General features: G+C 49.3%; 2 protein-coding genes and 1 long non-coding RNA gene across 15 annotated transcripts in view; 1 reads left to right on the forward strand and 2 right to left on the reverse strand.

The window, feature by feature from the left end:
* Window positions 1-4020, reverse strand: part of NRAP (nebulin related anchoring protein) — a 70631-nt gene extending 66611 nt beyond the window's left edge. For 8 of the 11 annotated variants that reach the window (XM_040486486.1, XM_040486487.1, XM_040486483.1 and 5 more), the window contains exons 1-3: window positions 3772-4019; window positions 3355-3449; window positions 2690-2777 (exon numbers count right to left, since the gene is read on the reverse strand). In XM_040486486.1, the coding sequence (XP_040342420.1) occupies window positions 2690-2777; window positions 3355-3449; window positions 3772-3843 (255 nt within the window). In that variant the 5' untranslated portion in view covers window positions 3844-4019. Of the gene's footprint in view, window positions 1-2689; window positions 2778-3354; window positions 3450-3771 lie in introns of all 11 variants that reach the window. The other 3 variants (XM_040486488.1, XM_040486485.1, XM_040486490.1) reach the window with 1 other exon arrangement.
* Window positions 4021-6188: 2168 nt separating this feature from the next.
* LOC121037249 (uncharacterized) lies at window positions 6189-10260 on the reverse strand. Its single transcript, XR_005793672.1, has 3 exons — window positions 9869-10260; window positions 8970-9078; window positions 6189-6383 (listed from the first exon to the last, which is right to left on the reverse strand). It is a non-coding gene; the product is annotated as an uncharacterized LOC121037249 (long non-coding RNA).
* A 101-nt stretch (window positions 10261-10361) lies between these two features.
* CASP7 (caspase 7) overlaps window positions 10362-13452 on the forward strand; it is a 31392-nt gene continuing 28301 nt past the window's right edge. Inside the window, exon 1 of one of the 3 annotated variants that reach the window (XM_040486493.1) lies at window positions 10362-10487. The gene's annotated coding sequence lies outside the window, so the exon portion shown is untranslated. Of the gene's footprint in view, window positions 10488-11059; window positions 11179-13452 lie in introns of those variants that run through there. The other 2 variants (XM_040486492.1, XM_040486495.1) reach the window with 2 other exon arrangements.

The following is a 13452-nucleotide window of genomic DNA, read 5'->3' on the forward strand; positions in this document are numbered from 1 at the left end:
CCTAAAAATCCCATTCACGCCTGCCAAACAGGAAATGGTGTCTCAAACGTTTATTTATTTATTTTTAAGAGGGAGATATTTAGGAAGCACAAAAATGTCAACCTGCTCCAAATGCCTATTCAAAATCTTTACTTTCCTCCTTCATCACCATCACCCCAGCACCCCTTTTGTTCTTTTTTTTCTTTTAGCACATGTACAACGAATTTGGTTTTTATTCAGTGGGCAAAGTCTCTCAAAGATGCAAGAGGGTAAGAAAGTAATCCATCCCACTTCCCAAGGTGGCTATAAGATCCGGGGCCCAGAAGGGACACTGCTGCCGTCCCTCTGAAATTTTCGCTGGTGGGGAAGCAGGAGAAAGTGACCTCAGCAGGCAATTACTGGGCATAACACACACACACACACACACACGCACACGCGCATGTGCACATATGCACGCACACACACACCATAAACACGCAGATATACAGAGACGTACACATGCACACACACACACCGCTCACACATACACATAGGCACACACATACACGTACACGCACATATGTGTCCACACACATCACATGCACGCGTGTGTATGCCCGTGCACGATTCACACATACATACACACGTACATACACTCCCCACACGCACACATACATCTTTATACACAGACACACATATTCGCACAGATGTAAACGAACGCGCACACACGGGCATCCTGGGAAGTTCACAGCCGTCCTGCCTGTGCCTGGAAACCGAACCAGCGATAATCTCCCTTCAGATCCGTCCTGTCACACACAGTTAAAACAAAATGAATCCACCTCCGCCTCAAAGAAAGGTAATACTGTGTGACCTGTGGTGGGATTGTAAGGCAGGGACGTGCCAGTTAAGAGCCAGCGCCGTGTGGAAAAATAAAGATATCACGGTTCTTTCTGTAGACAGTGCAATACGTACAAAGAGCCATCTGATGTGTAACCACTTCTCCTTGCATTTAGTCTGCCGCACTCTGGCTATGCAACTTCAGAAACGCCTGGACGTTTGTAAACATAAACAAGTCCCTTCTTCCTTCCGGACAGTTTGCTCCCCTCTAGGTACGCAACGCTAGGCCAATGGAGCTGTTTAAGATACGGGTTCTAAAGTCAGACAGACCTGGATTTGTACCCACTCAACTAGCTGGGTAAAACCGCCCAAGTTACTCAACCTCTCTGAGCCTCAGCCTCCCCGGCTGCAAGATGATAATATTACAGGGGATTCTTGTGAAAAAAAACAAAACAAAACAAAAAAACCAGATGGATAAAGAGCCTAGAAGAATGCGTGGCACTGTTTCAGTAGGAGCAACGCTCTGTATTTACTGTAGTTTTGTGGAGCTGCCCTGAGCCATGAGGAGATGAAAACAAGATCCTCCGAGAATTAACCCTCTCGGCCATCTAGGATTGCTTGCGAATTCTTCGAGATCAGGCATGTGTGAGCCACTCTGCACCTCAGGTTCCTCAGCAGAAGGGGATGATCATCGTACTTACTTTGTCAGATTGTGGCGTGTACTAAATGAATCAAATGACTGTGGAGTAAATGTTATCTAAGCCTGCTAAGAAATAAGCTCACAATCAGTGCAAAGCATTTAGTGAAATAAGCCACGTGGCAGTGGGCATCGGGGAGGTTCCATCTAACAGAGGTCTTCCTGCGGAGAAGGGGAGCCTGCCCAGGCAGGAGAGGCAGTATGAGCTGAGGGGACATGCGGAGGGCAGATCACAGACAGTCTTCCCCCTCGTGTGCAAGTTTCTAATTTTAGAAAGTTGCCAGCTCCATCCCGCAGAGCAACTTCTGTGGGGCAGGGGGAAAGAAGTTAAATGAGTCATCGTTTTAATAAACGCGAGCGTCCGGTCAATAGCCGGCTCTCTGACAAAACCCCATTGTTGGTTTCTCAAAAGAGGTTGGCTTATCAACACGGCTTGTCTATGCATGTCTATGCAAACATGGCTTCCAAATCAAAGCCTCTTTGACCTGCCGCTATCCCAGGGGGAAAGAGAGGCTGCTAGTAATTGTTAAGAACTACTGAATCTAGAAAGATTTAAGAGTGTGGAGTTAGAAGTTTACTGTTTTCTTTTTTAATTTTTTTTCTTTTTATTAATTTATGTATCCATTTATTTTGAGAAAGAGAGAGCGAGAGAGCATGAGTGGGGGAAGGGCAGAGAGAGAGAGAGAGAGAGAGAGGATCCCAAGAAAGCTCTGCAATGTCAGTGCAGATCCCAACACTGGGCTCGATATGACGAATGGTGAGATCATGACCTGAGCCAAAATCAAGAGTCTGATGCTCAACTGACTGAGTCACCCAGGCGCCCCTAATTTTCTATACCAAAATAATCAGGGGAAAAAATAAGGAAAGGCTCTTATAATATTTTCCAACTCTATAAACTTCATTTTACATATCAGGCACCTAGTGCGTACAGGGCCCATCGGGTAAACCATCATCAGTGTGAACAGACTGGCAGACAGAGAAAGATTACATATACCTTGGATATTCAAGCTAGATTATCTTGGGTATTGGCCCCTATAGTGTGTAAGGCAAATAGCAACACTTGTTACTTAAATGCGCTTTGCACATGTAAGTGAAGAAAATGAGCAGGTTCAATGTCGACACAGACACTTAAAAATCTGAGTTAATTAACAAAGTTTCTTTAAAGGCTATTTTGAAATTCAAAATTAAGTAACTTACCCCATGGATGGCTTCTGGGGTCTTCCTCATATTTAGATTTAATGGAGTATGATAGACACTTGTGAAAGTGTTGTTCTTGGGGTTATGGCTAGAAAAAATATATATAAACCAGAATTAGAAATGTATTTTACCCAAGATGATTGAGTGACTATTCTTAAAGGTAGTTGTTTTTTACATTCATAAATATACAACTTAATAATTAAGTTCACGGTTTTCCAAGCAAGGCCTTAAAGAAAGAAAAATTAAATCAAATAAATTCAATATATAGAACGTACAAAAATTTCAACTAGAAAATGACCACTTAAAAATTTTCTGAAAAAAAAGAAACCAGAAATGGATTCTGGAATTATTTAAAAGAAAAAAATTAACGCTTTATAGGTATATCTGTGGTAATTACACTGTTTTGCACAGTATTTAATAATTCGATATGTGGTTACAGTGGATAGATTTACCATTTTACTGTAAGAAATTTGAAATTTTCAACTTTCTGTCCTTTGCATAAAATCCTGCCTTAGGGCTCGTCAATGATTCTATGTAAATGAAAACCTTGGGGAAGATGATTTTTGGATTTAACTCTGGACTGTGTGATTTGAAGCTCTGGTTGGCTCCTCATTAAAAAATAAACAAAACCCAAGAGGTGGTGGGGCAGGGCATCAAACACTTACGCGTGACAGTACGGCTTTTTCTGGTGACTCACAAAGTTATTAACCGATAGCATCATCTTGCAAACTTCACAGTGAAAACACGCTTTATGCCATATCTAGAAATCGTACAGAAAAGATTTAGCAGAAATACCTTTTTTTTCCCCAGACTCAGGATTCTTGTACATTTCCAGGTAAAAACTCATCTTTAGAGATAATATGGTGATAAGCACACACGTACACATACACACAAATACAACGTTAAATAAATGAATAACCTTTTCAAGGCAACACAGAAGACAGATAGAAATGGGTAGAACTGAAGAAAGGTGAGAAATACATTTTTTGGATGGTTCAAAAACAACCACACATCCATACGTGAGAAGATAAATTTCCCGTATTGGTAAATTTATTTCCACAGGCCAAAACATGTCTACTGACCTGATCTAGACAACTGATCTTCTCAGCAGGATAAACTCCATACCCACACCTAGAACAAGCTTGCACATTCATCGTGATGTCCGGAGAGAGCAGACAAAAAGAGGCAACAGGCAAGAAATCCAAGGAACAGTCCCAGGCTAGCTGTTCAAGTCTCCCAAAATCCTGACCACCGTCAAAACCTTGTGGACACCTTGCTCATTCAAAATCCAACTTCCACTTTCCTTTGCTGACCTTCTAGTTTGAAGTCAGCAGCTGGATGGTTTTTAAAGCTGCCACTTACTTAAGGGGCTATTTTGGCGACTGGCTGAGCACGCATGTGTCTGGGAAATGAGCTGGAGGTATTTCTAGCTGACGTGCTTCTCTAAATAGAAAAATGAACTCACAACAGCATCATGTTTATGTGGGTGACCAAATCCTCGTGTGTGATTAGGCAGCATGTAGTAGTTTAACACTAACTGTGATCATAACCCAAGAAAAGAATACAAAGAGATAGGCCACACACTCATCCAATGATCAAATTAGAAAAGCTTGCTCTATGAGGCCTGTGACTAAAGCAGAGAGGCCAGCTCCCAAAAATATAAGAAACAAAACAGGCTTGATTCACTCCATGGGAGGGGTAAACACCGTATCTGAATTTTAGCTTTATCTATTAAAAATGTTTATAATAGGGCGCCTGGCTGGCTCAGTCAGTGAGGTCCGACTTTGGCTCAGGTCATGATTTCACGATTCTTGGGTTCTAGCCCCGCGTTGGGCCCTCTGCTGACAGCTCAGAGCCTGAAGCCTGCTTCGGATTCTGTGTCTCCTTCTCTCTGCCCCTCCCTCACTTGTGCACGCTCTCTCAATCTCTCTCTCTCTCTCTCAAAAATAAACTTTTTAAAAAAATCTAAAAAAATAAAAATAAAAAAGATGTTCACAACAGTGAGGCTGAAAACTGATTAGGATAAGAACACACTAGACCTCTCAGTGTTTTGGTCTCTGTACGTTATCCTAGATCGTTCCAAGAAGGTCTGTTTATTCTCTTCCTTCCCAGGCCTGAAGTGGGGCAGCTTAAAGACGAACCCTCTCTTCCTGGCTTCACGAAGCCCCTCCGTCACCTTCAGTGTTCACCTCCATGTCACCTGAAAACAGACCTTCTAGAAACAGCTTCCAAAAGATGGCACCTCACCTGTTTCCACCCCTCACCTGACCACTTTCTATGGCCCTTACCCTGCTTTATGTTCTTCATCGAAGTTAACCACCACTGGACATCTTGAGTATCAGAATCTCTGCATTTTAAAATTTTCTGTCTCCGGGGCACCCGAGTGGCTCAGTGGGTTGAGCATCCGACTTCGGCTCGGGTCATGATCTCATGGTTCCTGAGTTCTAGCCCCACATCGGGCTCGCAGCTGTCAGCACAGAGCCCGCTTCGGATCCTCTGCCCGCCCCCCTCCCCCCAGCCCCTCCCCCGCTCACGCTCTCTCTTTCAAAAATAAAGAAAACGTTTTGAAAATAAATAAATAAAACAGAATAAAATAAAAGTATCTGCCTCCTCCATCAAAATACAAGTTCCTTCAAAACAGGATCCCTGGTTCTTGTCATTTCTTTCCCTAGTGCCTGGAACAAGGCCTGACACAGAAAAGATGTTCAGTTAAGTACTGAGCTGGGAAGGGGGAGTAGGTTGCAAAGCAAGTGGAGAAAAAGCAGAAAGCATTCACACGACACAAAGGAGGGGCTGCAGTCCAGGGTTCCCACAGATAGATAGCGGGGCCCAAGGCTGCTCTCTCAGCAGGAAGGGGACCCCGAGCAGGGACCCCAGGCTCCGGAAGGCTCCCACGCTGAAAGTTGGTGCAGGACGTGAAGTGTTCCCAGAACATTCTGCTCTTTAACAGGCTTCTCAAGCTTTTCCTGGGCGGCTGGGTGCGAGCCCCAGTAATCACTGAGAAAGGACTCAGAGGGATGAGGAATTACAGTCAGATTCCACGTAAGTTAAAAGCCACTTACCACTTCTCTAAGGGGTGACCTAGCCGCTGCGGTTCGAGGTTGCCCTTGTGAAAACAATTACCAGAATGAAGACGTTGAATTGGATTTGTACCTTTACCTCTGCTTCTAAAAGGCATTTATTAGGGATCGGAAGTCACGAGGAGAACAAGCCCAGTGAACTAGAATCGGACACCTTAAGGAACTCGGGTGACCGCTCACTGCTGGAGCGAGATCCACAGGGCCCCCCTCTGCTCGACAGGCACTGTGGGCGGTCGCCCCTTTGTCCATCCCACCCTGCTCACTTCCGGTAGAGCCCTCCCCCCACCTTGCCACAGTGACTACCTAAGCCACCCATCCGAGCCGCAGCCAAGGAGCACACGACACTCGTGTGGCCTTCGGGATACGTTCAGACGTGTCTTAGCCTGGGTTCCCCGCAAAACAGAACAGGAGGCAAAGGCTTATGTCCAAGGACTTTATTTAGAAAGGTAGTGCCAGGGAGAAGAAAAGAGGCGGGAAATGGTGGTGCAGTTGGGGAGGGGGTCAATATGAAGGTTCACTCGCAAAGGAGCCACTGCCTGATATGAGGTGCACTGGACAGCTCGATCGCCATCTTCCAAGAGGCTACATAAACAACTTCTAATCAGGAACATCTGCTACAGGAAGGAAGGGGGAAGAATATACCTCTTGGCCCTGGTCTCCCATTGGTGGGAGTCCCACTGGGTGTTAACTTCCCTATGCGTCCATGCTGTGTATATGCCCGGGGCGTCCCCCAGCATCTTATGCTTCAACAGCGACATGGGGAAAAGAGCAAAGACAACAGAAGGCCAAAGACACTGTTGGTTGTGCCCCCATGAAGATGGCCAGAGCCCACACAGAGCTACTTGCCAGTGCTGAGGCTGGACCAACCCAAGCAGGCAGAGGTCCTGAGACAGGTGAGGCTGTGTGGATCTAAAGTGGCTCCTGGGGCGCCTGGGCGGCTCAGCTGGTTGAATGTCTGACTTTGGCTCAGGCCATGATTTCACCGTTCATGAGTTCGAGCCCTGAATCCGGCTCTCTGCTGTTGGTACCAACCAGCTTTGGATCCTCTGTCTCCCTCTCTCTCTCTCTCTCTGCCTTTCCCCTCCTCTCAAAAATAAACACTAAATAAATAAATAAATAAATAAATAAAGTGGCTCCTGAGAGGTGTCCGATATGCCGTCCAATCACCAGAGAGTCCGAGACTTGGGCTTGGTTGTGGTGAGCCAGGGCCAGGCCATGGAGAATCTTCTGGGTCCTCGATTTGGATGCTTTTGCCAACACTGCCCCACGTTTCTTTGTTTTTTTTGTTTTTTTTTTTTTTTTTTTTTTTTGAAGTCCTGACTCATAGGGACATTGTGATCAGTGAAAAACCCCGCATTTCATTTCAAACGAATTGCTATCATGTTCAGTCTGTGGATAACTGACTTTCTTTATGAACTTAAACGGAGCACTTGTTTATCTCTTCAATTTTGTCCTGTTGATGGAAGCCCCGTTGCTTCAGCAGGTCAAGATCTTTTTGTACCTTGGTTCTGTCATCCAGAAGATGAGGTCATTCTTCCTAGCTCTGAGTCATTTCCAGTGTCCCCCAGGGCCATGGATGTGAAACGGTTTTGAAATTACAGGGAGATGACAAATTCAGAGGGAGGAGAAAGCTCCTGACCCTTTGTTCTGTCCCTGTCACTTTGCTTAGATTGGAATTGTCCCTCCCTCGCTGGGGGGTGCATGTCTACCTTAGTTTATGTTCTCCCAAAACCAGATCTTGAGGTGAGGACTTGGTAGTTCATTTGGGGAGTGGTTCCACAAGGCAGGAGTGAGGGTGTGAGTGAGCCACAGAAAGAAGAGCCAATAAAGTCAAATACGTGATTCTGAGCTAATTACCACAGCGCACGTCCTATAACACGTAAAGTAACGTGACGTAACATAACAACGTAACAAGCCGCTACCCCTGCTTTGAGCTGAGACAGACAGTCCTCCCCACCTTCTCCTCACCCCAGGGCTGAGATCCAAATCTTGCTGAAGAGAGTGTGGCTGTGACTCACTAGATGACAGAGAAGTCACTGTCATGCCGTGCTGGTAGAACTTGCTAGAAATCTGGCCCCTAGAACTTCCTGGAAATCGACTCTCTAGGTTCATAGGGAGGTATCTCAAAACCATGTGAGGGAGTGCCAGGATTGTTGGATGCTGCCGGCTGGTAGGCAGAGCAGTAGCTGGGCACCAGGGAAGCTGGGTGCGCCACAGAAACCCGAGAAGCCTCTGTAAGAGCCTGATTTTCCAGGAGCACACCAGAGATACTGGTTTTCCTCTTGGAATCTCTGTCCAGCACCCCCTACAGGCAAAGCATAACATGGCAGGGGGAGGGAAGCAAAGAAAACTACATAAAGGGCCCAGGTTAATTTTTACGGAACAGACAAAAAGGGTGAATGCGGAGCTGAGAGACAATTAACTGATAATAGGTTCAACACGAATTCCCCCTTTCAGGGAATTCTGCCTAAGCCCAGAGTTTCCCACTCTTCCCCTCCACCACCCCCCGTTGAAGGAGGCTGCCGGTGCCTCAACCAGAGTTTGGGTTTGGGCTTGTGACTCTTAAGACATTTCTGGGCATTTCTGTTAAACAAGGGATATCCTTCAATGGAGTCCTGTATAAAGTCATAGCCTGGCCTGAGCTGTGCTGTGAAGAATTAGAGAAACATCACTGGTGGCATCCTTTGGGGGTCCTGTGCTCAGCAGGATGAGGGGGGGATTAAGGAGCTCACCAGGGCAAGAGGAGAGGGCCAGAGGGAAGGGCCGAAGGGACCAGTCCAGGAGCACCCAGGAGTCTAGCCCTGGGGAAACCATTTGAGTAACGGAGTTTGGGGACTTTTCTGGAAGGAGGAGGAAGACTTACATGCTAATCATGTGAGTATGGAAAGGAAGCAGAAGACAATGGCATGGGCCAAGGCTGGAGAGACACAAGAAATACAGTTAGAATGTCACTTGGATCTAAAGTCTCAGTAAAACTATTATAGAGGGAAAAGTTCAAAATTATTTCTTCCCTTCCATATCTCCACGATTTTACTTGTTAATACTGGGAAAATCCAGCCTCAGAGCACTATCTTCGGGGTTCCCCATGCCAGCCCACACTAAAGAACTGAAAAAAGAAAGTTTTCCTTCAAACCATCTTTCTTAGCCAGCAATGAATTCCTACGTGCAATACAAATATACATTTGCATGATATAACTTACGGTAGAGACTTCTTGAGGATGGAAAATTCATTATTTTTCTAGGCAACCTGATCCTGGTTCTGCCGCTAGGAAGGGTGTGGAAAACTCCTCTGAGCCTCAGATTCTTTACCTATAAAATGAGCAGAGGGAGTAGTAGTTAAGGTCCCTTCCAAATCTAACATTGTGTTTCACTCTATCTCCAGAATAACCTGCAAAAAACTTAAATTTATAAATTAAATTAGAAAGCAACCAATTTTCCTTACTGGTAGTTTTCATTTCTCAAAGGATTCACAACCGAATTCCTTTAAAACAGCAAATTATCTTAGTGTCTACAAGGAGTTAGTTTATCCCCAACATTTTAGAAACATGGATGTTACATATAACGTCCTTATATATAAGGCAGTTATATATAACTGCCTTAGCCTGTTTGGGCTGCTGTAACAACATACTACAGACTGAATAGCTTATAAACAGCAGGAACTTATTTCACCCGGTCCTGGAGGCTAGAAGTCCAAGATCACGGTGCCGGCATGATGGGGTTCTCCCGAGACCCCCTCTTTGGGGATGCAGTCTGCAACTTCCGTCTGTGTCCTCACCGGGTGGAAGTGGCTAGAAAGCTCTGTCAGGCCTTTTTTATAAGGGCACTAATCCCACTCACAAGGGCTCCACCCTCAAGACTTAAGCACTTCCCAAAATCATACCCAACTCCTAAAACCATCACGCTGAGCGTCGAGTTCCAACATTCGACCACGGGGGCCGTGGGCACAAATTTCCAGCCTATATAACACAGCCATATTGGAAACAGGGTGACTGCTTAAAACATTCGGGAATTCGGGATTTTTGCAGCAGTTAGTAAATTACAGCCATGCCCTGACACTTACCTGGAGCCAGTCCGTCCTAGACCAAGAAAGCGTCCTTACCTGGTGAGATTCTAGACGGTTACTTTAGTCTCGGGCCCAGGGTAAAGCCAGCAAACAAAAGGACAAGATGTGGTCCTTGCCTGATCTCACGCCACGACGGTTTCCTTTCACTCAAGGTGGTTGAAAGTTCTTTAAAAGCAATTATTTCTGGCACAGATAGAAGCGTAACTTCTCATACATTCACACCTCAGTGTGACCCGTTAATTAGTCGCTTCCCTGAGCGGTCTTGGAGACAGAGGCATAGGAGGCGCCGGCTGGAGGCCCAAGGGTGAAGACGCCATGTGTGTGTTGCGCGTGTGCATCCGCGCACGTGTGCGGGGCGCAGGGGCAGGAGTGAGGTGGAATCCGGGAGAGCGCACGGTCCCTCCCACGTTCCACTAAGTCACGGCCACATCCCCAGTGGCTGACACTTGGGGGCGCTCAGTAAATCGAGCAGGACAGATTCTGGCACTAACTTCAGACCAGTTCTCCGAGTTAAGAGACGGAGCTCGTCCACGACGACAGAGCGGAGTTCGGGCCCTACCGCACCCCCCCCCCCCCGCGCGAACCGAGACGCCCCAGCGAGTGGAAGCCCATCGGCGACCCCAGGGCTGGTCCCAGGAGCCCCGCCCGGGAGAAGGTAGCTCCAGCTGCTGCGGGCGCCCGGCACCCAATCCCCGGGGTGAGCACGCCACCAGCACGGACTGGGGTCGGGGGCCTGGCTGCGGAAGAGCCCTCTGGCTGTGGGAACCGGGTCCCCGAACCGGTGCGGAGACCCGAAGGGAGGTGCAGACGGGGGACAGCAGCGGCAGGAGGGGAGAACCCCTGGAGAGCGCCCGACCCTCGAGCGCCGCGAAGGCCGCGGGGCGCGCTCTTCAGGGTGTGCGGCTGCGGTTCCGTGCGCGCCCCGTTTGCCGAGCGCGCTCCCGGGTCCCTTGGAGCGCGCCGGGGGTGCAGAAGGTGCGCTCCCGGGGACTGTGAGCGCGGCGTCGGGATCGCAGAGCTGCCTGCAAACTTTATCCGGCAAGTTCTAGGGGTGCGCGGCCAACTTTGCACGGGCGCCTTTCCCCCGGGCGGTGAACGCGGACAGCGTGCGGACCCGGCCCCCAGTTTTGCAGAGGGCGCCCTCCAGGGGCGGTGCGCGCCGGCCGCGCGAGCAGCAGGCGTCGCCCGCTGTCCGGCCTGCCCAGGGCTGCCCCGCGCGACTCCGCCCCCTGCCACGCCGGGGCTTTTACTTTCGCTTTCGTCTGGGCGGGCTCAGACCCTCAGCGCCGAGGGACCGCGACGGACGCCAGCACTGGCCGCCCCGCCGCCCACCGCGCCGGGGTCTGGTAACTTCCGCCCCCGCCCCCGCCCCCGCTTGCGCCCCTCCCGTCAGCGTGCGCTCCTTCCCTCCCTCCACAACCGCCCTCCCACCTGGCCGTGCTCCTCCTCTCATCCCCCCAGCCGGCCCGCAACGAAACTTTGGGAAAAGAAAGGGCCCTCGCGCCCCCCGCCCCCCTCCGGCATCGCTGGCTCGGCTCAGCGCGCCCTCCCTTCCCAGCTAACCAGCTGGGACTGCCGGGCAGTTCGGGCTGTTCGGGATTTGGAAAAAGGGGGCGTGGATTGAGACGCGAAGGAGGGGATCGAGCTCTCGCAAGGCTGGCAGTGAGCGCTCCGGTGTCTGACGGCCCTGGGCGCCAGTCCCCGCGTCCCTGTTTGTCGGCTGTGGGCCTCGGTCCTCCCTGTGCCTGCCTGTTAAATGGGATCGGTGGTGACCGCGGGCTGACGGTTGCTGCCAGGCTGTAAGGAGGTGACAGGTGCACAGCCCCTCCGTCGGAGCTCAGTGCGTTGGAGCTACCGTCGTCCCGGCTGGGGCCCCTGGTACTGAGCTCTTGAAGGTCTCTTGAGGAAGTGAAAAAAAGGCAGGCTGCAGGTCACCTTGCTACCGTTCACCGTTGTACTCAAGTTTAGCGTTTATGGGGCAGTAAAATCGCTTGTGGGCTATTCTGTGTGGGTCATTTCTAGGCCATTTCGCCTGAACTCTTGCTCTGGCAGGCTACGTGGCCCTGTCCTTTGTTTACTTACAGGTTATTTCCTCCTTCGGGGGCTACGGCCTGAGCCCTTACAAAGGGGATGAACACAAGAAAATAACAGTAGGCCTGCCCTCTCCAGGCACAGCAGGGGTGAGATAGGCCTGGATTTTCTTGGGTAGGCTCTGGAAAGCCAAGCCTTGGCCTGACTGAAATGATGTGGCCAGGATTAGGCACCTCACTTGGTCAGCACCCTTATTCTGGGTGAACTTGAGTTCACCCAGAAATCAAGCCTAGCCTCATAGGAGTAAGACAGTCGTTGAATGTTTCCTGACCCTCTGCGCAGCGTTCAGCATCAACCCAGCAAGATGCTGTAGGTTTCAGGCTGAAGACCCTTCTGGCCTGATGTTTGGAGGGAAGACTCTGGGAGGCCTCCCACGGCTGATCCATAGACATAAGCCTGAATTTTATGTCTCTGTAGTCAAGTCCAAAGTCCCTTCCACGTGGCTGGGAAGGACAGGCAGTTTAAGCCGCACCCCTGCTTTGACGGAATAGGTCAAGGGTTTACTGAGTGTGGCGTTCCCCTCTGCCTGCAGCACCCCCCAGCCTTGTACCCTCTGGGCTTCCCCTTCTCAGACCTCAGGTCAGATATCTCCTCCCCTGAGAACCTTCCCGAATTCCTCTGAGGCCCAGTCGGATCCCCCGGGATGGCCACAGATTGTTGGTCCGCAAGGCACTCACTACAATCGCAGCTTGACATTTGTGCCCTCCTTTTATCAAAGTTTGTCCCCCATCAAGGCAGCACCAGGTCAGTTTGCTCACAGCAGTGTCCCCAGCTCCTAGCACACGGCCTGGTGCGTTAGGCTCCCAGTAAGTATTCGAGGAGGAGCTGCCCAGCTCTTCCCAGCACCCCCAACACCATCAGAGCAAAAGTCTGGCTTTCTTAGGAGCTGTTTTGCTTAGGTTTGTCCTTTTTTAAAAAAAAATTGGTCACGTTGTTTTATCATGATACATCCTACATTCAGCCTTAAAGACTAGCATTAGCAAAAGGCTCAAGGCTTAATTACCACATGTTGAAGGTAGTGTCTTCTTCTGATGGCTCTTGTATAACTTTAACTTGCTAACTTTAAGGCTTTTTTTTTTTTTTTAACGTTTATTTATTTTTGGGACAGAGAGAGACAGAGCATGAACGGGGGAGGGGCAGAGAGAGAGGGAGACACAGAATCGGAAACAGGCTCCAGGCTCTGAGCCATCAGCCCAGAGCCTGACGCGGGGCTCGAACTCACGGACCGCGAGATCGTGACCTGGCTGAAGTTGGATGCTTAACCGACTGCGCCACCCAGGCGCCCCTAACTTGCTAACTTTAAAAAGTATTTCTGTGCTTTGCTAACAACAGTCCACACTGAAAAGTAACTAAGTCTTTGTAAAGGAGATGAGATAAAATTATCGAGCGTTTCTACATGCCTGGATTCCTGCTTATCTCCTTTGGGAATGGGGTCATCTCTGTTTTCAAGAAACATTTTGCACCCTAATCAGAACGCTCTAACCGGGGGGGGGGGGGGGGGGGGGGGGGGGGGGGGGGGGGGGGGGGGG

This window comes from Herpailurus yagouaroundi, unplaced genomic scaffold (genome assembly GCF_014898765.1).
Source record: "Herpailurus yagouaroundi ecotype Mexico unplaced genomic scaffold, PumYag 163, whole genome shotgun sequence".
Classification (NCBI taxonomy): Eukaryota; Metazoa; Chordata; class Mammalia; order Carnivora; family Felidae; genus Herpailurus; species Herpailurus yagouaroundi.